This window comes from Sus scrofa, chromosome 3 (genome assembly GCF_054392235.1).
Source record: "Sus scrofa isolate SSC_HxYL_T2T_F1_AM1 chromosome 3, Sscrofa_HxYL_maternal_Yorkshire_Landrace_v2.0, whole genome shotgun sequence".
NCBI classification, from domain to species: domain Eukaryota; kingdom Metazoa; phylum Chordata; class Mammalia; order Artiodactyla; family Suidae; genus Sus; species Sus scrofa.
Window position 1 is genome coordinate 47,832,372 of NC_139385.1, and position 25,848 is coordinate 47,858,219.

The following is a 25,848-nucleotide window of genomic DNA, read 5'->3' on the forward strand; positions in this document are numbered from 1 at the left end:
GGATGAAGGTCCCCGTCCCTTCAGCCTCAGCCTCGATGTTGCCTCCCACGCCTTTGCAAGGAAAAGCGGATGAGTGGACCGAGTTCTGCCTACAGTTAACTCCCGCAGGATCCTCCGCCACAGCCCTCCTCACTGGCGCCCAGACCCGTGTCTCTCTGAAGCCTGCCGCCCAGGCTCCTCCTGCCCAGGCAGCAGCCAGAGCTCAGCCTTTGGAGGACACAGGTGCCCGGGGGTGGAGCCTGTTCCAGGTGGGAGCAAGCCCACGTGCCGGGCTGGGCCTGCTGGGGTCTGAGATGCACGTGGGGGCCGTGCTGGTCCCTCCCCCCTGCCCCCATGTCTGAGCGGGCGGGTGTGGGTGGGGGGCTCACCTCCCCTGCTGCCTCCCCAGTGACGTGGCAGACAGACATGGGCACCTGGGGGCTTCGCAGACAGTGCAAAACCAGTGTTTATTCTGATTTCTTCCCGAGGTTCCCAGTGTCATCAGGCTGCTTTCTTTTGTCTGGGCACAGCTGAGCCACACAGAGCACCAGGTGGGCCTGGGGCGAACAAGGCACAGAGGTGAGTCTGGCGTCAGGTGACACCGACTGCTGGGGCATCGAAGCACCAGGAGGGAGGAGGGACGAGGGACGCTGGCTATGTCCAGGGGCCCGTCAGGAGGATACAGGACGCTGGCTATGTCCAAGGACGCCGAGTGACGAAGAGCCCAGTGTGTGTCCAGGGGTCCCGTGGTCCCAGCACGTGTCCTGTGACCAAGTCCTCGGACCGCACAGCTCTTCGCAGCCCCACCCACCAGGTCCTCCCAGGCCCCGACGCAGGAGCGTCAGCACGAACCATAGCAGGGGCTGGAATTGCCTCAGGCCACCCAGGGCCCGGCCCCTCTGAACTCTACAACCCCAGGGAGACGGTGCACAGAGACAAGGCTCAGATGGACAGATGGGCGCCTGCAGGTGGGGAGCCCCCTGTGCGGCACGGAGCGGGGACCAGCCGGAGGACCCGGTGTGCTGGTGGGAGGGGGAGGCCCCGCGGAGGGAGCAGCCAGCGCAGGCGTCCAGGGCTGACCGCCTCCCGCCGCAGGTCTAGGCTTCGCTTCGGTACCGCAGGCGGGAGAACCGGTTCCTGACAGCCTGGTCACTGTCGGGTCCACCCTGGACCAGGTGGATCACCCTGCTGCTCGGAACGAGGTCCTGCACCTTGTACTTGGCCACGGAGACCAGGCCAGGGACATCCGGGCTGGCCGGGCCCGTCAGGAGGATACAGGCAGCGTGGCGACCTGGCTCCAGCAGAACCACTGTGGGGATGTGGCCGTCAGGTCCCAGTCCGGCCAGGGCAGGCCCCAGAGGCGGGCGGGCTGGGGCCCCTCGGAGGGACACTCACCGCGGGAGGCGACAATGTGGGCGGAGATGCTGGCCAGCTCGAGCAGGACGCCAGGCAGCGTCGGGTGGAACAGGTACAGGCTGTGCGGGGCGGCTCTGGGGTCCTAGGTGGACAGCGGGGCCTGAGGCTGAGCGGCCAGACTGCCCTGGGGCCTCGTGAGACACTCGTGACAGCGACCACACCCAGAGCTGCGACCCCCAGGGTTCCCCCCCACCCGCCGCCCGGGTCCCGTGGAACGCCAGCCCCAACGCTGCACCCCCCTTCTGCCCCTTCCCCCACCCGTCCCTGTCCGTGTCCCTTCTTGGGTGTCTTCCAGACGGAACCCCATTGCACCCCACTTCTGCAGCCCAGGCCACCTTCCCTGGGCTCAGGACACTGGATCCTCCTGCCCACCCTCCACTGTGGCTACTTATCCGCACTTGCCAGTCACCTGGGTGCACAAGGCCCCCCCAGGACTGGCTCCCGAGCGTGCCCATGCCCCAGAGGTACCGTCTGATTGGCGCCAGCCGGCTCGTGGAGGCCCCAGAAGAAGAAGGCAGAACGGTGGTCTGCAGTGGGCAGACTGGCGGGCTGCGGGTCCCTGGGGAGGCCCCGGAGGGCCTGGCTCCACAGGATGGCCCCGGAGCTGAGGTCCAGAAGCAGGATCTGGAGGGAGGGACAGCACGGGGCTCGAGTCCCTGAGGGCGACTGGGCGCCTGTCTCACTGAGGCCTCCTGCTCAGCTACGGGCAGAGGTGACACCCGGAGGGGGCACAGCCAACCTGTCTGTCGGTGCCGGTCCCGTTCTCGATAACCACGGCCAGGGTGTCAGGTTTGTAGTGGCCGAGGACGGGTTTTCTGGAAGAACAGAGACGAGGGCTCAGGCGGGGCCTCTGGAAGGAGAGGCGGCCCCACCTGCACAGGCCAAGGCTGCCCACACTGGGGTCCGCCCAGTGCAGGGTGGCACCAGGGGATGGGCAGTGGCCGGTGGCAGAAGCACATGGGCCTCGTCTCTAGGGCTGCCTCCCGGGAGAACCGCATACCTGTGGATCTGGGCTGCACCAAGGGTCCACCGGGGTGCCAGGTCCTGACCGTCCAGCAGCATGCAGGCCTCCGAAGTCACGAGAAGCAGGTCCTCGCCCGCCTTCCCCGGAATGGTCATCACGTAGCGGACGGCTCCCCAGCTACGCGGGCAGCAAGGATATGGGAGTGGGGGGCAGACTCTCCCTGCACTGGCCACGGCTGCTCCCCTCAGCTCCCGGGGCTCAGCCCCGGGGTCCCCGCTGCCTCCAGTCTCAGACTCAGAGGAGACCCTAACTCCACGCAGGGACCCGTGAGCCTATGGGGGGGGCATCTTCTCCTGCTGTTTTTTTAAATTTTTTTTTGCTTTTTAGGGCTGCCCCCGCAGTATATAGAAGTTCCCAGGCTAGGGGTGGAGTTGGAGCTGTATCCGGCAGCCTACACCACAGCTACGCCAGATCCAAGCCACATCTGCAACCTGCACCACAGCTCATGGCAATACCAGATTCTTAAGCCACTGAGCAAGGCCAGGGATCGAACCTGCATCCTCATGGATACCAGTCATATTCGTTTCCCCTGAGCCATGACGGGAACTCCTCTTTTCCTGTTTTTATCCTGCTTCTGTGTGCTGGTTCCCTGAGGCTCAGCCCAGGCTGGGCTCAACACCCCACACGAGGACCTGGGCCCGCCCCACTGCTCCTCGGGCTAGGGCCCCCACCTGGAGCCACCCACCTGTGCAGACGTAGCTGGTGGGAGGTGGCATTGAGCATGTCCTCCCAGAGGGGGTCTGTCTTGAGCAAGCTGTCCCTCCCGGTCGCCTTCTCGTAGAGGCCCTTCACTGAGAAGCCACAGAGGGAGCTCTCTGTAAAAAACATGCGTGGTCACGCGGGCGTGGGTTCTCCCCTTCCTGGTGACAAGGTGCTCACCCCCACCTCCTCCCAGGTGCAGAGTTGATCTGAGACCAGCAGGCTTGCAGGGACGCTGTCCTGGGTGCCTTGGAGGCCACGTACCGCAGGGGAGCAGGACGTAGGGGGCACCTGTCCTGGTGACGTGGAGGATGGCGCCACTGGTCCCGTCCACACCCAGGCTGCCTGGGGGGCCAACCAGCTGCCCGGTGCTCCCGGAATAGATGTAGCCGTTAACCTGCAACACGTGGGAGGGTGTGAGGCGGCCTGGCCTGTGGGCGGGAGGCTTGGGCAGGAGAAGGTGCGGTGGTACCTGCTTCTCCTCCCGGGTGAGGACCAGCAGGTCCGGGGCGCCGTCCGCGTCGACGTCAGGCACCCAGAGCAGAGGACTCAGGATGGACGTGTTCCCCCCAAAGCTGTTGGGGTGGGTCCACAGGGTCTCCCCTGAAACCAAGCACGGGGCTCCTGAGCGCTGGCTCCACCTTCCACCACAGCCCCACCCCCGAGCACAGGTGTGCACAGGTGTGCACACAACACGTGTGTGCGGCCGGTGGGCCCCTCAGGCTGGTGCTGCAGCGTCACTCTGGCCAGCACGGCCCCCGCCTCTCACCTTGCCCCACCTTCCGCGTGCGGCCCTAGAATGTCTCAGGCCCCTGGATGGGCAGGGCCTGGGGTCCCGGCTGCACCTCTGCGCTGCGCTCAGGGCAGAGAGGGGGAAGGTGCAGGGCCTGACCTGACGGCTCTGACAGCTACGATCTGGTCCACACCCCTTTCTAAACAATCCTCTTTTTTGGGGGGGGGCCACACCCATGGCATATGGAGGTTCCCAGGCTAGAGCTTGAATTGGAGCTGTAGCCGCCAGCCTATACCACAGCTCACAGCAATGCCAGATCCTTAACCCACTGAGTGAGGCCTGGGATCGAACCCGCGACCTCATGGTTCCTAATCAGATTCGTTTCTGCTACGCCACTACGGGAACTCCCTTCTGTTCTTCAACTATCTCCAGCTTTACTTTTCCTCTATGTCCTTGAAACCACACCTTGCAAAGGAAGTGCCACTACTCGCTAAATGCAGCACCAAGGCACCCAGTTCCTTAGGCGCAGCCCACAGCCCTCAGGGCTCCCTGGACGCTGCCAAGGGCCCCAAGGCGGCAGCCAAGTTCTCCCCCTCTGTGCTCCCCACCCACCCCCCAAAAAAGGCCACTGGCAGGACTTACACTGAGGCCACAGCTATGATGGGTGACTCCTCATGCTGTCCCCTCCCACCCCGAGCCTTTCTTCCTGCCTAGTCTTGCTGCCCGAGCCCCTGGTGGACCCTCCTCGGAGCATCCTGGTGTCAGACCGTGTGCAGAGGCCCAGGGCACCCACCTCGGGACGCAGCCTACCTGTCACCAGGTTCACCGCGATGAAAGGGCCGGGTCTGCCCAGGAGGATGCAGGCAGCAGGCGCCTCGCCGCCCCTCGGCTGGGGGCCGGTACACTCCACCAGGGCCCCGTTCTGGGCCGCCGGCCTCTCCCAGAGAATCGTGCCATTGGCCCCTGACGCAGCGGCCACAAAGGTGCAGGGGGAGGAGAAGCCTGGATGGAGAGACCCAGCACTGCGGGCCGAGCGCACCTGCCCGTGCCACACCTGCCCCAGCTCCTCCCCCTCGTCCCGCCCCGTGTGGACCCCAAAGCAGGGGATGCAGGGACGGCCTCCTGGTCCCTTCCTAGTCCTGCTGGAAGGAGGGGCCAGGTGAGCGTTTCCAGAAATTCTCTCAGCTCCTACCCGAGACACTCTGGATAGAAACGAAGTTACCTTCCTCAGCACAGGCGAGGCTGACGTTGCTGCCGCTGTCGGAGTTCTTATAAAGGAAGAGGACATCTTGGATCCTGTCCTTGTTTATGTCGCTGGTGGCCAGAAAGTCATAGGCGACTGAAAAGGAAACCACGGCTCGGTGCCCAGGCCTGGCGCACCCACCTCTGCGCGCCCTCAGGGCGCTGCCCTTCCCCCGCTTGCAGAACAGCGGCGAGACCTGCCTGATGGGGTGGCTGAGCATCGCAAGGGCGCGCTCTGGACACCTGCTCGGCCAGAGCCCCTGCCTCACCTGCCTGGGCCCCCAGGGCGGCGCCCTCCTTTCATTCGAGGGCTCAGACGACAACCTTCACGCCTTAGAACCAAACCCCCAAAGCACGAGCCTGGGCCCTCCCTTGCCTCACTCCATGCCCCCAAATGAACTCGAAACGGACCAAAAACCCAACGGAGAGCATGAGGCTCTTAGAAGAAAATGGGAATCCTCACGACCTTGGGTGCAGGAACGACGTCGGGGACAAGACGCCGAAAACACAGGCATCAAAAGGAACCAGCAGATGAACCGGACACATCGAAGGCATCATCCGGAGCATGGCGAGACCAGCCGCAGACGAGGAGAAGATATCCACAACCCATACATCTGGGAAGGGTTAATATCCAGGGGACACAGAGCACTCCTACAGCCCAGCAACAAGCACCCAGTTCAAAAATGGGCCAAGTGGAGCTCCCGCCGTGGCTCAGCGGAAGTGAATCTGACTAGCATCCTTGAGGATGCGAATTCAATCCCTGGCCCCGCTCAGTGGGGTAAGGCTCCAGCGCTGCCGTGAGCTGTGGTGTGGCTCACAGACGTGGCTCGCATTGCTGTGGCTGTGGTGTAGGAGGCTGGCGGCTGCAGCCCCCATTTGACCCCTGGCCTGGGAACCTTCATGTGCCACGCGAGAAGACCTAAAAAGACAAAAGACAAAAGAAAAGGGGGGGGGCACAAACCTGAAGATCTGTTTCTCCTAAGATAAACAAATAGTGGAGTTCCCTGGTGGCCTAGCAGTTAAGGACCTGGCGTTGTCACTGCTGTGGCACAGGTTTGATCCCTGGCCCGGGACCTTCTGCATGCCTTAGACATGACACACACACGCACATGCACACACACACAAAGAAACACAAACAGTCCATAAGCACATGAAAAAATGCTCATCATCACTAGTAATTAGGGAAATGCAGATCAAAAGCATCATGATACACCATTTCAAACTTGTTAGGATAGCTATTATTAAAAAAACAAAAAACAACAGTTGCAGAACCTGGAGCCCTGTGCTCTGCTGTCGGGGATATAAAGGGGTGCAGCCCCTGTGGAAAGCAGCCTAGCGGTTTCCCAAGAAGTTAAAAACAGAAGTAGCACAAGATTCAGCAATTCCGTTCTCGGGGTATACACTCAAAATAACTGAAAGCACAGGCTCAAAGAGTTACTTCGACTTGAATGTTCAAAGAAGTATTATTTACAACAGACAACAGGCGAGACAACCCACGCGTCCATGAACAGAAGAATGGACAAACAAAAAGGGATCCGGGCAAACGACAGATTATTATTATTGTCTTGTCTTTTAAGGGCCGACGGAGGTTCCCAGGCTAGGGGCTGAATCGGACCTGTAGCCCCCGACTTGTACCACAGCCACAGCAATGCGGGATCCAAGCCACATCTGCCATCTACACCACGGCTCACGGCACCGCCGGATCCTTAACCCACTGAAGGAGGCCAGGGATTGAACCCGCATCCTCACGGATAGTAGCTGAGTTCGTTAACCACTGAGCCACGACAGGAGTGCCTTTATTATTTTTCTTTAAAGTTATTTTATTACTATTTTTTTATGGCTGCACCCTCAGCATGTGGAAGTTCCCAGGGGCCAGGGATGGAATTGAAGCTGCAGCTTTGACCCGCGCTGCTCCAGTCAGATTTTTAACCTGCTGCACCAGATAGGGAGCTCCGAAGTGCTTACATTAAAATGGCAATGTTTTGGGTGATGTGAATTTTACTGCAATTAAAAATAAAACTGAATACCAGATACAAGATTTCCAGAATCATGGAGGGAAGAGCGGGGCAAATTCTCTTCTCTAAAAATAACAGAATGAGATAGACCTGGGAGAAGCCCGCCTGTCGGGATGCTGGCCCTGGACCACAGGCAGACCACCAGTTGAGAAGGTCTCATTTAGGAAGCAGTTCTAAGCCTTGGGTCAAAAACAGTGAGAGTCTGGCATCGAAACCTGGGGCTGCTCCCATCCCGCCATCCCTCAGCTGGACACCCGACAGGCTAAGTTTAAAAACCAGCAGCTAAAAATAAAAATAAATTAAAAAAAAATCCAACCCGGCAGCTTCCCGCGAGGGGCCGACTGCTGAAAACCTAATGGACTCCGGCCCTGATCAAGGGCAGGCCAGGGCTGCAGGCAACCCCGGTGAGACATACTCGGCAGAGAGGAAGGCCAGCCGGCACCTGCCAGCCCCGGCTGGCCCTGGGGACACCCCGCATGCCCGGGCGGTCTGCAGCCTGCGCACTGGCATGAGAGCTGGCAACGGCTGCACTCCACACCCCCGCACACTAAGCCACGCAAAACCTCACTGCAAAGAAAGCTGCTCGGTGTCCCTCACGAACAGAGAGCTCACTGGCCACCTGAAGATGTGGTCAGGACACAGGGCTCTGTCCCAGGGACACGAGGCGGCCTTAACATCGGGAAATAAAGACAATACGCCCTGATGTCAATAAAGGACAGGAGTTCCCGTCCTGGCTCAGCAGAGATGAGTCTGACTCACATCCATGAGGACGGAGGTTTGATCCCTGGCCTCGCTCAGTGGGTTAAGGATCCGGCGTTGCTGTGGCTGTGGTGTCGGCCGGCAGCTGTAGCTGCGATTCGACCCCTCGCCCGAGTATGTCCATGTGCTGCAGGTTCGGCCCTAAAAAGAAAAAAAAATCCACACAATAACCCGCAGTGTTTCTGTAAACTATCAGATCGAAATTGAAAGTTAAACTCAGAAAATAATTCCTATCACCATAGCATCAAAGAGAACTTTTTTTTTTTTTGCCTTTTCTAGGGCTCCACCCGCAGCATATGGAGGTTCCCAGGCTAAGGGTTGAATCTGAGCGACAACTGCCAGCCTACACCACAGCCATAGCACCTCGGGATCCGAGTCACCTCCATGACCTACACCACAGCACACGGCGATGCGAGATCCTTAACCCACCAATCGGGGCTAGGGATTGAACCTGCAACCTCGTGGATACTAGTTGGGTTCGTTTCCGCTGAGCTGCAGTGGGCACTCCTTATTTCTCTGCTTCTAAGCAAGGTAACATGGCACTGGTTAAGGACAGTTAAATGCAACAGAACGGATGGCCAATTAGTTTCAGCAAAGGCACCAGGAAATTCAGTGGGGAAGGGACCATGTGGCCAGAAAACAGTGTGACAGCGTGGGGAGAGCTGATGGTAACACGCACCCCTCCTGTCCCCAGTGCCACAGAGCTCCCAGGACCAAGGAGGCATGGTGCCCTCTGACTCTGAGACGGTCCTGCTGGAGAGGAAGGCGCGTGGCATGGTTTCGGGACACCTCATCCTGGCTGTGCACCAAACACGAGGCCCAAAGAACCTCGAGAGGATCAGAGAACTAAACACGGAGCGAGGACTATAACGTTTCCCCCCCAAAAAAACAGGACATTTTCACGACCTTAAATTAGCCACACCCAGGCACCTGCAGCCACCTCATCGATGACAAAGGAGGCGGGGATGTACAATGGAGAAAGGACAGCTTATGCAGTAAGTGGTGCTGGGAAAACTGGGCAGCCACATGGAAAAGAAGGAAATTACAACACTCCCTAACACCATCCACAAAAATCAACTCCAGATGGATTCGAGACCTAGATCTAAGACCAGACACTACCAAACTCCTAGAGGAAAACAGGCCAAACACTCTCTGACATCAACGGCAGCAACATCTTCTCAGATCCACCTCTCAGAGTATTGACAACAAAAACAAAAACAAACAAATGGGACCGAATCAAACTTCAAAGGTTCTGCACAGCAAAGGAAACCCTAAATGACACAAAAAGACAATGCAAGGAATGGGAGAAAATCTTTGCAAGTGAATCGACGGACAAGGGATTCATCGCCAAAATTTATAAACACCTTCTGCAGCTCCATACCCAAAAAACAAACAACCCCATCACAAAATGGGCAGAAGATCTAAACAGACAGGTCTCCAAAGAAGACACACAGATGGTTAAAAAACACATGAAAAGATGTTGAACATCACTCAGTATTAGAGAAATGCAAATCAAAACCACGATGAGGTACCACCTTACACCAGCCAGAAGGGCCATCATCCAAAAGTCTACAAACAGTAAGTGCTGGAGAGGGTGTGGAGAAGAAGGAACCCTATGACACTGTGGGTGGGATTGTAAATGGGTGCAACCACTGTGGAAAGCAGTATGGTGATGCCTCAGAAAACTAAACATAGAACTACCATTTGATCCAGCAATCCCACTCCGGGGCATCTATCCAGAGAAAACCACGACTCGCAAAGACACGTGTACTCCAATGTTCATTGCAGCACTATCTACAGTAGCCAAGACATGGAAACAACCTAAATGTCCATCGACAGAGAGTGGGTCAAGAAGATGTGGTCCATATACACAATGGAATATTACTCAGCCATCAAAAAGAATGAAATACCCGCATTTTTAGCAACATGGATGGACCTAGAAATTACCATGCTAAGTGAAGTCAGCCAGACAATGAGACACCAACATCCAATGCTCTCACTGACATGTGGAATCTGAGAACAGGACAGACAGAACTTCTTTGCAGAACAGATGCTGACTCACAGACATTGAAAAACTTATGGTCTCCGGAGGAGACAGTTTGGGGGGTGGGGGGATGTGCTTGGGCCGTGGGATGGAAATCCTGTGAAATCAGATTGTTATGATCATTATACAACTACAGATGTGATAAATTCATTAGAGTAATTAAAAAAAATTAGGCACAGAGGTTTTAGACGCGAACAGCACAATCCACACGAAAAACAAAACGGGAGACTTCGTCACAATTTAAAACTTTTGTGCTTCAGAAGCTGCCCTGAAGAAAATGAAGACAGGGCATTCCCATCGTGGCGCAGCGGAAACAAGTCTGATGAGGAACCGTGAGGTAGCAGGTTGGATCCCCGGCCTCGCTCAGTGGGTTAAGGATCTGGGGTTGCTGTGGCTGTGGCATAGGTGGGCAGCTGTAGCTCCTATTGGACCCCTAGCCTAGGAACCTCCATATGCCGTGAGTGTGGCCCTAAAAAGACAAAAAAAAAAAAAAAAGAAGATGAAGACAAGCCCCAGACAGGTGGCAGATGTTCACAAGTTGGAGGAACGGTGGAAGACATATCTGGAAACATAACTTTTATAACATGATAATAAAACGATCATACTTTCCCCCTCATTTGAGGGTTTTTTTTTTTTTTTTTTTTTGCTGCTCTTACAACACGCGGAACCCGTGCCGCAGCAATGACAATGCCAGATCCTTAACCACTGGGCCACCAGGGAACTCCAAAACAATCACACTTTTAAGTGCTTGGAAGATCTAAATAGACATTCGCCAAGGACGCGAGAAGGGCTAACAACCACGTGAGCATCATCAGTCAGCAGGGAAATGCCAGCTGCAGACCCTTCACCCGCATCAGGAAGGCTGCACCGAAAAGATAGCTGGGGAGTTCCTGTCGTGGCTCAGCGGTTAACAAACTGGACCGGTATCCATGAGGATGCAGGTTCGACTCCTGGCCTCACTCACTGGGTTAAGGATCCTGCGTAGCCGTGGCTGTGGTGTAGGCTGGTGGCTCCAGCTCCCATTCAGCCCCTAGCCCGGGAACCTCCATGTGCCGTGGGTGCCGTCCTAAAAAGACAAACAAAAATAAAAAATAAAAATAAAAATGATAGACGGCGGCAAGGGTTACAAGGATGCGGAGCGGCCACACGGCTGGGGGCGGGAGGGGGCAGCTGCTGTGAAGCCTGGCGGTGACCTGACTTCAACAGAAACTCCCAGGAGGTTCAACCCGAGCGACCCGCCCGAGGGGAACGAAAGATGCATCGCGTGGGCATTTGTACAGAGTCGCTCGTAAGCCTCAAAACCTGGACACGATCCCTGTGCTCGCCAGCTGCTCAGCGCACGGTACCTGGTCTCCGTGCAAAGGAACCTGTTCGGCGCAAAAAGGCAGGGACATGCCCCGGGGATGCACTTGCGCGAGGGAAGGAAGCTGGAGGGCCGTCTCTAAGGGCCCATGCGTGTCAATCATCCAGGAAAGGGCGGCTGGTGGCTCCAGGGCTGGGGGGGTGCTGGGTGAGCCAGGGCTCTTGGACCAAACCTGGACGGTGGTGACAGCTGCTCAGATGTCGTCTTTTTTTTTTTGCTTTTTAGGGCCATACCCAAGGCATATGGAGGTGCCCAGGCTAAGGGTTGATCGGAGCTACAGCTGCCAGCCTACACCACAGCCACAGCAATGTGGGATCTGAGCCGCGTCTGTGACCTACACTACAGCTCACAGCAACACCGGGTCCTTAACCCGCTGAGCAAGGCCAGGGGTCGAACGTGCAACCTCATGGTTTCTCATGGTTCGGCTGCACCACATCGGGAACTCCAGGCACTCAAGTCCTAAACTGACTAAAAATCACTGGCCTGTAGGCTTAAAGCAAGTGAGTTCATCATGACACATAAACCACATCTCAATAAGGCTGACAAAAATCAACACACAAGCACAATTACGCACCAAACTCTGAACGAAACTGACCAGAGACCAGGCCTTAAGGAGAAATTGACCTTATGCCACCAGAGCCGGCCTGGAGTCTGCGCAGGGAACATTCCACGGCGATCAGAGCCCACGCCCACTGATACGGGGCAGCAGAGCGTCCTTCTGGAGGAGAGCCTCCTTCCCGGGAGAAACCCGACTGCACGTCCCTGCCCGGCCACCAGGCCCCAGCTGCCACGCGCGGGGGAGGCCCGGGCCTCGCCCAGGGCGGCCTCTGCCACCCTCTTCTAACGGCGGCAGGTTCCCAGGCCAGGGCTCGAACCTGCGCCACAGCAGCAACACCAGGGGATCCTCAACTCGCTGCACCACCAGGGAGCTTCCTCGCGGATGTCTTTTTAATTCAGAGACGTAAGCAAAGGGGCCGCTCTCCTCTCCCGACCCCGCCCGCCCGTCCTTCCTGCAGTGGGAGGGAGCGCAGGGAGGCCAGGGGGCGTCCCAGGGGGCGGACGGTGCGGACCCCTGCCCTCGGGCGCACCTGCCGCGTTGTAGCTGACGCTCCACGTGGTCCCAGAGGCCAGGCGGTCGGGACACGGGATGACGAAGGACACCACGAACACTGCCAGGAGGAAGGCGAAGAGCGAGAGGAAGAAGGCCACCGTCCTGCAGCGGGACAGGCCCGCCGGCGCTGCCGGCTTCGGGTTCGGTTCCTTCGGCGCGGGGTTTCCGGGGCTGTCCTGCGACTTCCTGTCATCGTTCTTCAAGGGGTGGATTTCGGCTTCTAAGTCCTTGTGGTCTGTCATCGTGCACAGCCCCCAAGGTCACCTCCTGGCCGCTGTGGTGACAGAAGGGGAGCTGAAGTCGCCACGGTCACTGGGGGGGCTGGTGCCAAGGCGACTGCGGGTGTCAATCCGAAATGGAACCTACATAAAGGGTGGTGAGGCTGCGCTTCAGGAGGCTGTGGGTTCAGAAGGAATCAGAGAATTACCGTGCGGGCAGGTAGGAGCTGCCGGCTCTCAGCACATGGGCGTCTCCCACCTGTGCCCTGGGCCTCCCACAGGGCGCCCGGGCAGATTAAACATTAACTCAGCCCCTCTGACTGCCTCGGGGGACGTGGAAAGGGCGGCCTCGGCGGTCACAGCCCCTAGGGGAGGGGCTCGCTTACTCACTGTGTGACCTGGGGTGAGCCGCTGGATCAGACCACGCCTGGAGTCCTTCTCTGTGAAAGGGAGACAACGCCTTTGAGAGACGTTTGAGGATGAAATTAGTAAATGGATACAAGGCCCTTGTGACAGTATGGGACACAGTAAGCACTGCAACGCGAACCATTTGTACGGATAAAAAGGGAGTCACGGAGGAGCAATGCTCTCCCTCCCACTGGCTGCACCAGGGGTGGTCTGGGGAGGAGACCTGGGGCAGCCACCTCGGGAAATAAGATGCATAAGCCTTTGCAATGAGCCAGGACTGAAAGAGCGTGGGTGCTGACAGCTGGACACCTCCACCGGCAAGCGGAGCCCTTCATCATGGGCCAAGAAAGAAGCGTCTGTCTTGCGTAAGCCAAGAGATAGGGCATCTTGGTCTTTTGAAGCAGGCAAACCAGTGTCCTAACTGACACAAATTGCATGGAGAGGCTGGAAGGGATGGAAGGGTCTGATGAGTCACAACCCTCATCCGCCCAGAGGGAGGCTGTGCCGAGGCTGAGCAGCGGGACGCGCATGGGCTCCCTGGGTGGTGGACGTGAGACGGGAAGAGACGAGAGGGCACGACCCGTCCCTTTCTGACTTTAACTGTTTCTCTCCAATTACTGCATAAAAATAATTCATTTAAAGACCCGTGTATGCACCCTCTGGAGCAGCTTTAGGAATAAGATGATAAGCGGCGAGGGGAGGCGAGGAGGGGGAGATACTGGGGCCTTGGCTTGGCCGGGCTGGGGCGTGGGGGGCGGCCGCCACCGTGGACATGGTCTGGTGGTTCCTCGGAGGGTCAGACCCGCAGGAATCGTCTCATGCGGCAGCTCCGCGGCTGGACGCCTGCCCAGGAGAACGGAGGACAGGGACTCACACGAAAGCCTGGACAGAGCCTGGACAGAGCTCTGGACAGAGCTCAGAGCCTCTTATTCACAGCAACCTGCGTATCCCCCCAACAGGTGATGGGGTCCACACGACAGAGTCCTGTGCAGCCTTGAGCAGGAAGGCAAGGACACCTGCCCCAGGGGTGGGGGATGGGGGGACCAAACCTCAAGAATCATGATGCCCGGTGAGATTATCCAGAGTTGCAAGGTCACTGACCACATGATGGCTCTTACAGGAAGCGTCCAGAACAGGCAGATCCTTGCAGCAGAAAGTAGGTGGGTGGGGGCGGGGCGGGGAGGGCGGGGGGCCTCACGGGGGAGGCTTCCTTCTGGGTAAAGTGGCTACAAAATCCATGAGGGCACTGAATCCAGAACCTAAGTCTTAGGCTGTGTGTATGTTACCACAACTTCAAAAGAAAACCAAAGCAAAATGCAAACACTCTCCAGGGGCTGACACGTGGGTTTTCAACCCCTTGGGGTCAGAAAAGGTCTGCCTGTCAAGGAACAGAGTTGGACACAGGAAATCCAACAAGGACCAGACCTGTCGCCGGGAGATGGGCAGGCCTGTCCGGTGGGCCCCACCTGGCACATCCAGCTGTGCCCCAGGGAGGGGCTGGGAAATATTTAAAGTGCATAGATTCTTTTAGCAAAGAAAACTCAATGAGAGACCAGAATGCTATAATTCTTGATTTTAAAAGCTGTATCTTTAAAGTTATCTCTGTTTTTTTTGTGTTTGTTTTTGTTTTTTGGCTCCATCCACAGCATGCAGAAGCTCCCAGGCCAGAGATTCAACGCGAGCCACAGCAGTGACAACACCAGATCCTCAACCCGCTGTGCCACCAGGGAACTCCTAATGTTCTCTTTCTCAAGAGCTTTAAAATTTGGGGCAAGAAACTCCAGCTTGGAGTTTCTGTTGTGGCTCAGCAATAATGAATCCAACTAGGAGTTCCCATTGTGGCCCAGTGGTTAACGAATCCGACTAGGAACCAAGAGGTTGCGGCTTTGATCTCTGGCCTTGCTCAGTGGGTTAAGGATCCGGCGTTGCTGTAAGCTGTGGTGTAGGTGGAAGATGCGGCTTGGATCTTGTGTTGCTTCATCTCTGGCGTAGGCCGGCGGCTACAGCTCTGATCAGACCCCTAGCCTGGGAACCTCCACGTGCCGTAAGTGTGACCCTAGAAAAGGCAAAAAGACAAAAAAAAGAAAAAGAAAAACGAATCCAACTATTATCCAAGAGGATGCAGATTCGATTCCTGGCCTCGCTCAGTGCGTTAAGGATCTGGTTTTGCTGGGAATTACGGCGTGGGCTGCAGACACAGCTCGGATCCCGAATTGCTACAGCTGTGGCTGTGGTGGAAGCCGGCAGCTGCAGCTCCAATGAGAGCCCTAGCCTGGGAACTTCCATATGCCATGAGAGTGACCCTAAAAAGCAAAAACAAATAAAAAATAAAAAATAAAAAATAAAGGAGTTCCCGTCGTGGCGCAGCAGAAACGAATCCAACTAGGAACCATGAGGCTGCCAGTTCGATCCCTGGCCTCGATCAGTGGGTTAAGGATCTGGTGTTGCCATGAGCTGGGTTGTAGGTTGCAGATATGGCTCGGATCCCACGTTGCTGTGGCTGTGGCGTACGCCGGCAGCAACAGCTCCGATTAGACCCCTAGCCTGGGAACTTCCATATGCTGTAGGTGAGGCCCTAAAAAGACAAAAAATAAAAAATTTCCATAAATAAATAAATAAAATAAAAACAACTGTCGGGTTATTCTGCAGGTGTGGCAGCATGCTGAGTGGTCCACGCACTGAAACACTGTTTTCCATGTGAGGGGCAGGGGGCGGGCGTGGATGAAGGGGGTCCCAGAAGCGGAAGCTGAGCCCCACACGGTCCCAGTCATCAGGAATTTGCCATGTTCTCAACTAAAATCTGCTCTCCTGCAATCGCCTCCTGATCTGTGCTTTGAAATCATTTCTAATCCCTTTCCCTACATGTAAGCCTTTCCAGCATCTCAAGGGGGTTGGTGAAAATTTATATTCAGCAGGTTGTCACCTGCTGCACCCATACCTGTGGCTCCGACGCGGGTGACGGGCCCTTCCGGGCCCCTGAAAAGCCTAATCCTAACATGTCCTGGTGGTCTGTGTCCCCTGAGGACAGCCCTCCCTCCCAGCCCTCCTCCTTCGAGGCCGTGGAAAATGCCATTGTGTGTAGGAGCCCTGCTGGTCTTTCTAAGCAGGGCTGCTGCTGGTTTTCTCTTGGGAGTGGAGGTGCTTGCTCAGAGGGGAGGCCACAACTGAGGAAGCCTCTCCCCCTCATGGAGCTGCCCACAGGTGGGCAGTCAAGGGGGCCGAGATGGGAGACCACCTCCTTTCCCAGGGACCCTGCATGCCAGCCAAGGTTCCTTAGAACTTAGAAAGTGGCTTGGCTGGAAGGAGATTAGACAGCACCCGGAATCGAAGGGGAGCCCAGAGAGTCACACTCAGAGAACGGGTGGGCGTCAGGGAGGCCAGGTGCCCGAGGCCACAGCCCGCCCACGGCCACAGGTGCTGGCACCAGGCCCTGTGCCCCCAGGCTCTCTCAGGGGGAACCCAGGACAGGCCACCTGCAGGTGCTGGTCAAGCCCCCCCACCCCCCACACACCCTGTCCCCTCTCCCGTCAAAGTGGAGAAGCGGCAGCAGGAAGCATCACAGCCCGGCTTGGGCTGAGCCACGCAGGGCCCAGGGCGCTGGGCAGCACACTGAAGGTCGTGCTCCCCTCTGGCAAAGTCTGGCCTCACGATGCATTTTCACTCTGGGGTTGGGAGCAAACAAATTTGAAACCTGAGGCGCTAGGCTCGGTTCTGGCGGCTTCCAGCATTTGAAAGGCCTCTTGGGGTGGATGCAGGAGCCACTGGGGCTGTTTCGGCAGAAGCCCAGACTTGCTGAGGCCCTGGTGGTGGCCACGCCCCTTAGACGGGGTGGGAGGGACCAGCTCCACTTCCCACCGGGGCCTCTGGCTCCCAGAGCGAGGCCGCCCACCTGCTGCTCCTGCAGAATCACGGGCTCACTGGACCTCCTCTGAGTCCTTTCCTTCCCCTTCTAATCATTAACTGAGTTCCACGTTGGAGATTCTTTCTGATAAACAGGTGAAAGATTCCAGATCCTTCTCTGAAGGAAGGTCTCTATTCTTTTTTTTTGCTTTTTAGGGCTGCACCCATGGTATATGGAGGTTCCCAGGCTGGGGGGCCAATAGGAGCGACAGCTGCCGCCCTACACCACAGCCACAGCCACGCCAGATCCGAGCCACGTCTGCGACCTACTCCACAGCTCAGGACAACGCCAGATCCTTAACCCACAGAGCAAGGCCAGGATCGAACCCACAACTTCATGGTCCCCAGTTGGATTCATTTCCGCTGCACCACGACGGGAACGCCGGAAGGTCTCCATTCTTCCAGAGGGAAACCCGGGTAGGGACACAGCCGACCCAAGAGACGCCTACTCTGATGGGTGGGTGGAGGGATGACGGCCACACGCAAGCCCCTGGGGAGGGGACAGTGCGCTGAGTCCAGGTGTCTGCTCCCTCTGCAATCTGGCCGAGTGGAGGAGGCTGACCCCGAGCAGGCCGGGTCCCCTGCCAACGGCACTGCGGCTGTGCCAGTGTGCACCTGCGGCAGAGCCTCTGCGTGGGGACCACCTTAAGGGCTCAGTTGGGGACTGCCCCGAGCCACATCCACCTCCTGCCGCTGAGTCCACATTAGTTCCAAAGGAGCAGTTAAGATCGGGACAGAAGAGGAGCGCTTAGCAAGGGAGGGGCCCCGAGCTTTCAGACCTCGGCCTTCCTGTCCCAAAGGCAGGGAGCTTTCTGCTTTGTTTTGGGTGTTCCTGGCAGAAGATCAACCATGGCAGCGGCAGCGTCCGAAGCGATGCGAAGGTCTGAAAAGACGGCCCAGCCCCCTGCGCTGCATCTCTGAGCAGCGCTGGCTCCGCAAGCCACCTGGCGGTCACCTCCCTTCCCACCCTGGGGGCAAAAGATCCCCGTGTCCCCAGGACGCTCAGGGCACAGGGTCATTTGCGATTTTCAAAAACAAGCCAGCCGATCAGCCATCCAAGGGTTCTCGTCTCTGACAGAGCCAGCTCTGAGGCCTCGTCCTGGGCGCGCTCCTGACGCCACCCAAGGGAGTGCCTTCCTGCCCAGCCTTCCAGCCCTCGGTGGCAGCCCGGGGAGGGCAGTCGGCAGGCCCTCTCTGCTGGGGCGCTCACTCGCCTCAGGAGCAGGGGCCCAGCGCACAACCTGCCACCGTGAACACAACTGTGGGAACACAAGGGACTCAGGGCCCCAACCTGATCCTGGCAGGACCCAGGGCCTCTCCCTGGGCAGAGTTGGTATGTCTTCGGATGCCAGGCTTTCCTCATTTTGTTTCAAATCCCAGCTGCGGTTACATTCCACAGAAAGAGGGAGCAAGAGAAACTTAAGTGAAGCGTCTGCAAATCCAGTGTGGGCTTCTGCTTTGTTTTGTTTTGTTTTTTGTCTTTTTAGGGTCGTACCTGGGGCATATGGAGATTCCCAGGCCAGGGGTCCAATTGGAGCTACGGCTGCCAGCCCACAACACAGCCACAACAACGTGGATCCAAGCTGCGTCTGTGACCTACACCACAGCTCACGGCAACGTCAGATCCTTAACCCGCTGAGCGAGGCCAGGGAATCTAACCCGCAACCTTGTGGTTCCTAGTTGGAGTCATTTCTGTGGTGCCACGACGGGAACTCCCTCCAGTGTGTTTATTGGGGTCCTCGGGCAGGACAGGAACCGACAGGACAGATCCACAGCCACTGGCCTACACACTGTAAACAGCCCCACACGAGAGACAGGCATCCGGAAGCCCAACCCGGGCAAAAGACACGTATCACTCCGTCCGCTACACTCAGCGTGAGAAGTCTGAGGACAGGATCCTGGGGACCACCGAGCCAGTAAATCTCAATGGGAAAACAAAGTCCAGGTTTGCACACGAAAGGAAACGACCGCTGTCTAGCTACTGAAAAGGAATTAAGAAGTTTTCATCTAAAATAAAAGCTGTTGGAAGTTCCCCTGGTGGCTCAGTGGTAATGAGCCCAACTAGCATCCATGAGGACGTGGGTTCCAGGGCTGGTGCTGCTCAGTGCGTTCCGGATCCGGTGTTGCTGTGAGCTGAGGTTCAGGTCACAGCCGAGGCTCGGTTCCCAAGCTGCTGTGACTGCGGTGTAACCCGGCAGCTGTCGCTCCGATTCGACCCCTAGCCTGGGAATTTCCATATACTGCGGGTGGCGGCTGTTAAGGGCATGCTGTTCAGCCGTAAAGAATGAAATACTGCCGTTTGCAGCAACACGAATGGACGTAGAGTCGACCATACCAAGTAAAGTAAGACAAATATCATATGAGATCACTAATATGTGAAATCCAACCGCTAATGACACACAAGAAGATATAAGAAACAGACTCAAAGATTTGGAAACCAAATGTATGGTTACCAAAGGCCGATGGTGGGTTTGGACCGACATATGCACATCACCGTGCGCAGAACAGGTGGACTACACGGGTGTAGGATGGCGGCGGCGGCGGCGGCGGCAGCTCCGGTTTGACCCCTAGCCTGGGAACATCCATCTGCCGCCAGTGCACCCCTAAAAAAAAAGCAAAAGCCAAAAAAAAAAAAAAAAGATGCCACTGTGGAGGACAGCAGACTAAAGGGAGAGACCCCGAGGTTAAGAGGTGGGTCTCTGCGGCATTCGCATCTAGCGTTCTTTTCTGTCTGGCTTGTTTTTAACAAGCGTGTCTTAGGGTCAGAAATCAGAAATTGATTCATAGGATTTCCACAGTCCTTGGGGTTTTCTCTTGCTACTTCTGAGTTTCTCAAATGATAACTGTAAGGCCCACTTTCTTTCTCCTTTTTATAGTCACACCAACAGCATATGGAAGTTCCCAGGCCAGGGATCGAATTAGAGCCACAGTTCAGACTGTGATGCCAAGTTTGCAAAATTCTGAGCTAAAAACAGTGTTAAGACTTTAAGATATGCAGATAAGACTAAACAAAAGTTTCATTTAGTTTAAATCAATTTTTTTTCTCTTTAGGGCTGTAACCGTGGCTTACGGAGGTTCCCAGGCTAGGGGTTGAAACAGCTGCTGGTCTACACCACGGCCACAGCAACACAGGATTCGAGCCACGTCTGCAACCCACACCGAAGCTCACGGCAATGCCAGATCCTTAATCCACTGAGTGAGGTCAGGGATTGAACCTGCATCCTTATGGATCCTAGTCCGGTTTGTTAACCGCTGAGCTACAGAGGCAACTCCGAAACCAACTTTTTTTTTTTTTTTTTTTTTTTTTTGCCATTTCTGGGGCTGCTCCCGCGGCATATGGAGGCTCCCAGGCCAGGGGTCCAATCGGAGCTGTAGCCGCCAGCCCACGCCAGAGCCACAGCAACTCGGGATCCCAACCTCGTCTGCAACCTACACCACAGCTCACGGCAACGCCGGATCCTCAACCCACTGAGTGAGGCCAGGGATCGAACTCGCAACCTCATGGTTCCTAGCCGGATCCGCCAACCACGGAGCCACAACAGGAACTCCCGAAACCAATTTTTAAAATACGCAAAGTACCTTTTCGATTGAAGCGCTTAATTTTCAAAGTATGATCTCTTTGATTCATGATCTGAAAATTCCCTTGGAAGAATGCTGTAAAGTTCAAAATTTTTAAATCAGGGGTGTTTCTAGTAACACATGTAATAAAGCTCAGAAAAGCCATACAAAAATTGGGGGTGTGTTTATTCATGTACCCCAAATGCTATTTTCTCCTAAAAAAGTTACCCAATTTTATTTTAAAAAGTTAAACCTCTTACTTCCATAATCTGTACAGAGCTATCGCCCCTCATTCACACAGCAGGGTCCCTCTTCTAAAGGACTGGAAGTGTACACAACAGAGCACGCGACGCACCACAGGGTGCCTGCTGTGCAACCCAATCTGCTGCATCCTGTGGGGCAGCCCCCCGGCATCTGCGCTGTGTCATGTGTGCACTGGCTTTGCCCGCCCAGCCTTGCTACGATTCGACCAGTATGGGAACTGATTCTCAGGGCGTCCTGCAGGCTGGCCCCCGCCGTAAGCCCTCTGCATCCTCCGAGTCTCCGCTGGGCCAGCGTCAAACCCTAGGCGGTTCTGGATGGGCCCACGGACTGGATCAGCCAGCTTCCCCCCCAGAAGTCCGCCTGTGTCTTTCAAATGACTCCAGATACCCCTCCCACAGAGACCGACGGGCACGGGGCCGTGTCCTCATGCCACACACACAGGGGACTTGCCCTCAGGGCCAGTTAAACAGGGGACAGAGCCTTCCAGAGCCATCCTTGGACACGGACGTGAGATAACGTCCACACTCTCCTTGCTCGAGGCCCGTCTTTCGCACAGACCTACACTCGCAAATCCGTCTCATCGCCTGTGTGCGCAAACGCTTGTCCCCAAAGCGGGCTGTTACAGACACAGGTGGCTCAGGAATGTCCCTTGCATCAGGAGGCCCGCGTGTCCCGACGGCAGTTCAGCCAGACGTCTCTGAGAGACACCCACGGCATCCTGCTGGGTGGTGCCAGATTTTCGGCTGAGCCCAGCAGAAGTCAGACAATGACAGCTACAGTGCTGAGCTGTTTATGCCTTGGCTTCGCCAAGCAAACACTCTCCAGACGCAGAACAGCCCCTTCACCCTCCTTCCAGTGAGAACACACTTAAGGTCACGCACGGTTCCTGGGGAAAGGGGACCTGGTCAGCGCTTGGGAGCCGGACCTCGGCCCGCGGTTCTGTTCCTGCCCGGGACACAAACTGTTGGCGCAACGGTGGGCAGCTCGCACAGTGCCCACAATGAGGTCTCCTGCATTGCAGACAAGTGACGGTCTCAGGCTACGTTGGCAGGTTTGCTGGGAGAACAGCCTTTCCCAAGGCTTTCTCCTGGGCTCCAAGGCAGATCTTAGACCCTTTGATTCCCCCACAAATCTGTGTTTCTTCTAGGCCTTAAGGGGAAGGGAAGAAGGAAAGCAGAAGCTCTTAGGAAGATGCAGTATAACTCCCACCTGACTGCTTCGAATCAACCCCATAAGACAAGCAGGTCATCAATTTACCTTTTTTTTTTTGGTCTTTTTAGGGCCAAACCCATGGCATATGGAAGTTCCCGGGGGCTAGGGGTGGAATTGGAGCTGCAGCTGCCGGCCTATGCCAGACTCGAACCGTGTCTGCAGCCTACACCACAGCTCACAGCAATGCCAGATCCTTAACGTACTGAGCAGGGCCAGGGATCGAACCCGTGTCTTCATGGATACTAGTCAGGTTCTTAACCCACTGAGCCACAGTGGGAACTCCACAATTTACTTTTTAAAAATCCTTATTTTAAAAAAACCCTTGGTCACGTGTTTAAATATTCCTCAAAGCCCAACCTACCCACTACCCAGATTCAACAACTGCCAACAGCAAGCCAACCATTTCCATCTGCAAATCAGCACATTCTTCCCCCATGTGCTACCTCCAATTTATTTATGTATTTATTTAGTCTTTTTTGTCGTTTTATGGCCGCACCCGCAGCATATGGAGGTTACCAGGCTAGGGGTCGAATCAGAGCTGTAGCTGCTGGCCTACACCATCGTCACGGCAACGCAGGATCCTTAACCCACTGAGCGAGGCCAGGGATCAAACCCGTGACCTCATGATTCCTAGTTGGATTTATTAACCACTGAGCCACGACGGGAACTCCCCTACCTCCAACTAAAAAAATATATATGCCCCAGTTTTTAAAAAGTTAGAGATGTGCCACTTGATCTCTGACATCTACCTCCTGGTTACTCATTTGGGATTCAGTGTTGTTCTTTTTGTACATTTGGAAATGTCCAACCAATCCTGTAGATTCTAACTTATCTCTTCAATTTAGCTCCCCTTTATTTTTTTGGGGGGGCTGCACCTGCGGTATATGGAAGTTCCCAAGCTAGGGGTCCAATCAGAGCTACAGCTGCCAGCTGACACCACAGCCACGCAACGCAGGATCCGAGCTGTGACTGTGACCAACAGCACAACACCAGATCCTTAACCCACTGAGTGAGGCCAGGGATCGAACTTGTGTCCTCATGGGTTTGTTACCACTGAGCCACGATGGGAACTCCTAGCTCCTTTTTTTCAATAGCCACTACTTGAGGTCATATTTTATAACTTCTCACCTGGATTTCTCTGGTCCTCTCAAATCTTTCCCGATACTATAAGAGACAGTTTTCTTTCTTTCTCTCTGCTTATTTATTTTTGCTTTTTTTAGGGCCACACCTGCAGCATTTGCAGGTTTCCAGGCTAGGGGTCAAATCAGAGCTGTAGCTGCCAGCCTACGCCACAGCCACAGCAATGCCAGATCCAAGCCAAGTCTGTGACCTACACTGCAATTCATGGCATGCCGGATCCCCAACCCACAGAGGGAGTCCAGGGATCAAACCCACATCCTCATGGATACTAGTCGAGTTCTTAACCCACTAAGTCACAATGGGAACTAGAACAGTTGACTTTTAAAACCTGATTTGAGATAGACAGCATAGATCAGACATGGGGCTCAGGTGGACTGACAGCTGTCCCTTCTCTCTATAAGGGTGCCTGGATTTTCAGTGGGTAAATCCACTTTCCCATGTGGTTCTGGTAACTTTGGGGAGGGCCCCTTACTCAGGCCTAGTCAGCAAATCCGATTCACAGTGACTAGGGCCCAACTGAATACTAGGTCCAGAACTTCAGCTGGAATTACAGGGAAGAGGAAATTAGAGGGAAGAGGAATTAGAGGGAAGAGGAATTGCAGGAAGGAACTGCAGGGGAGAGGAATTGCAGGGAAGAGGAATTGCAGGGGAGAGGAACTGTGTTCCACAGAGGTGGTAAGGGGAATGGCGCTTTTCAAACATGTTCACAAGCTCTGTGATGTGCCCCCTTCAAGGGCGAAGTCTTTTCTTGGTAACATCCTAGCAAACAGCATGCAGCAGGAGCAGGAGCAGAGTTCCAGACCTAGATCATAAACGGCCTTCCTCTCTGATCGCTTGCCCCGTGGAACACAACGTCGTCGAGAAGGAGGAGGGCCATGGGGGAGAGTCCCTGGGCTAGGAAATGAGGAGCTGAGGCCTTGAGGGAGTGAGCCGTCCTGGAGGGGACCCCCCCCCTGCCCAGCCAGCACCCTGACTGTAACCCCAGGAGATCCTTGAACCACAGTCACCTAACAAGTCACTCCTGAATTCCTGACCCACAGAACGTGATAATAAGTGTTTGATGTTTTAACCCATTAAACTTTGTGCTGGTTTGTTACTCAGCAGCAGATAACACAAGTAGTTACGACAGAGGCGGGCTCCTGAGGAGAAGAAAGGCAACACAGAGGGAACAGGGCATGGGTGTATGGGACGCGGGGGGACAAGTGAGACCCCCGAAAGCCATCACCGAATCCCGAAGACCGTCTTTAAGCCCCTGCCCTTCTATTCCTAGTCCTCTGGACTCCCCTGAATGGAAGCCCGCAGGCCTCCTCCAGCGATGGACATCATTTTTACGAATGCTTGACACCTCACACACTCCAACCAGTGCAACAAGGACTGAGACAACAGGTAAAAATGCCCCCCAAAATGTCCACTTGAGTGATGATAACAGGGTCGTTTCCATTGCACCCTTTCCAGCTCCGTATTTCCTCTTTAGCATGCTCCATATTTTGCTTATGTATCTTACTTATTATCTGTATGGCCTCATAGAATTGGAGCTCCTTGAGGACAGGAATTCTTTGTGTGTGTGTGTTTTTAGGGCCACACCTGTGGCACATGGAAGTTCCCAGGCTAGGGGTCCAATTGGAGCTGTAGCCGCCGGCCTATGGCACAGCCACAGCCACGTGGGATCCGAGCCACGTCTGGACCTACACCACCGCTCAAGGCAATGCTGGATCCTTAACCCACTGAGCGAGGCCAGGGATCGAACCTGGGTCCTCATGGATGCCAGTCGGGTTCCTTAACTGCTGAGCCACGACAGGAACTTTGAGGACAGGAATTCTGTCTGTCTGGTTGAGTGCTCTATCCTCGGCACCTGAAACAATGCCAGCCATCAGCAGACACTCTTATTGAGTGAATCTAAGCTGCGGCAGCTGCACACTTCCTGTGAGAAGGTGCAGTGACAAAACAGGTGCAATCTGGTTGTGGCTCAGAAAGACATTAGCTGCCTAGGGGGAGGTGAGCTCGCCGCACAAGCTCCTCACCTTAAATCACAGGGTTGCAGGTAACTGCAGTTGTCCACCTGATAAACCATCAGTCAGCACCCAGGGAATCAACCCAGAGGGAGCTGGGAGCTCCGCAAACCTAGTGTTCTCTCCCCTTTGAAACTCTGCCCGGCTTGACCTCAGTGAGACAGGCTGCAGGGAGTGAGCACCTCGGCAGATGAGGAACCGTCAGCTGAGTTTTGGGTTACTTTGCCAGGTGTCTAAAGGACTCTCTCCTAAGAAGAAGGCAAGTGAATCTGACCCTGGCGAGAGACAGCCCAGGGACATCCTGTTTTAGTCTTGGCATATTTTAAATGACTCTCAGGCAACCTATGCAGCATGGCTGGCTTGCTACTCTGCAGCCTACGTAGGGTGGGAAGCTTCCCAGAGCGAGTTAAATCCTGTCTTGGGGGAAACTGGGGCTGAGCTGAGAGCCACAGAAGCCTGGGCTGCGGGAATCGGACCTGCTGGGACCTGCTGATCCGCTGGGGCTGGACGGGCCGGCTTCTCCACCCACAGCGCGGCGCAGACACGCGTGGACTCCGAAACCGGGCGGTGGGCGAGGGCATGGGCCGGGGTCTCCGGGGCCCTGCTGCCGCGGCGGACAGACGCGGGCTGGATGGGTAGAGGGGAGCCTGGTGCGAGCCCCGGCGCGCACGCGCGAGCAGGACGAAGCCGAGCTACTCACCTGCGCCGCGCCCTGGAGCTGCTGCCAGCGCTGGTGCCGGGTTGCCCGGCTCTT

The 25,848-nt window shown here is 55.9% G+C and overlaps 1 protein-coding gene across 22 annotated transcripts; it reads right to left on the reverse strand.

Annotated features, from left to right (window-relative positions):
* Positions 1–427: 427 nt before the first annotated feature.
* FAM234A (family with sequence similarity 234 member A) lies at positions 428–25,848 on the reverse strand. 22 transcript variants are annotated; one of them, XM_005655119.4, is made up of 14 exons: positions 25,795–25,848; positions 12,994–13,043; positions 12,752–12,782; positions 12,363–12,659; positions 5,074–5,190; positions 4,662–4,853; positions 3,591–3,721; positions 3,383–3,515; positions 3,105–3,234; positions 2,396–2,536; positions 2,135–2,210; positions 1,864–2,019; positions 1,375–1,477; positions 428–1,288 (listed from the first exon to the last, which is right to left on the reverse strand). In XM_005655119.4, the coding sequence occupies exons 4-14, from the start codon at positions 12,625–12,627 to the stop codon at positions 1,077–1,079; spliced, it is 1,656 nt and encodes a 551-aa protein (XP_005655176.2). In that variant the 5' UTR covers positions 12,628–12,659; positions 12,752–12,782; positions 12,994–13,043; positions 25,795–25,848; the 3' UTR covers positions 428–1,076. The 22 variants fall into 22 exon arrangements, with proteins under 22 accessions (XP_005655176.2, XP_020942594.2, XP_013843193.2 ...); XM_021086935.2 differs by having other exon boundaries at positions 12,990–13,043; XM_013987739.3 differs by having other exon boundaries at positions 12,994–13,063.

Excerpts from the sequence above, each read along its gene's own strand:
- FAM234A (XM_005655123.4), bottom strand. The coding sequence starts at position 12,627 with ATGACAGACCACAAGGACTTAGAAGCCGAAATCCACCCCTTGAAGAAC. Across the intron at positions 3,235-3,382 it reads CTACGTCCTGCTCCCCTGCG|AGAGCTCCCTCTGTGGCTTC; the intron begins GTACGTGGCCTC and ends TGTTTTTTACAG. Across the intron at positions 2,211-2,395 it reads GGTGCAGCCCAGATCCACAG|AAAACCCGTCCTCGGCCACT; the intron begins GTATGCGGTTCT and ends CTGTTCTTCCAG.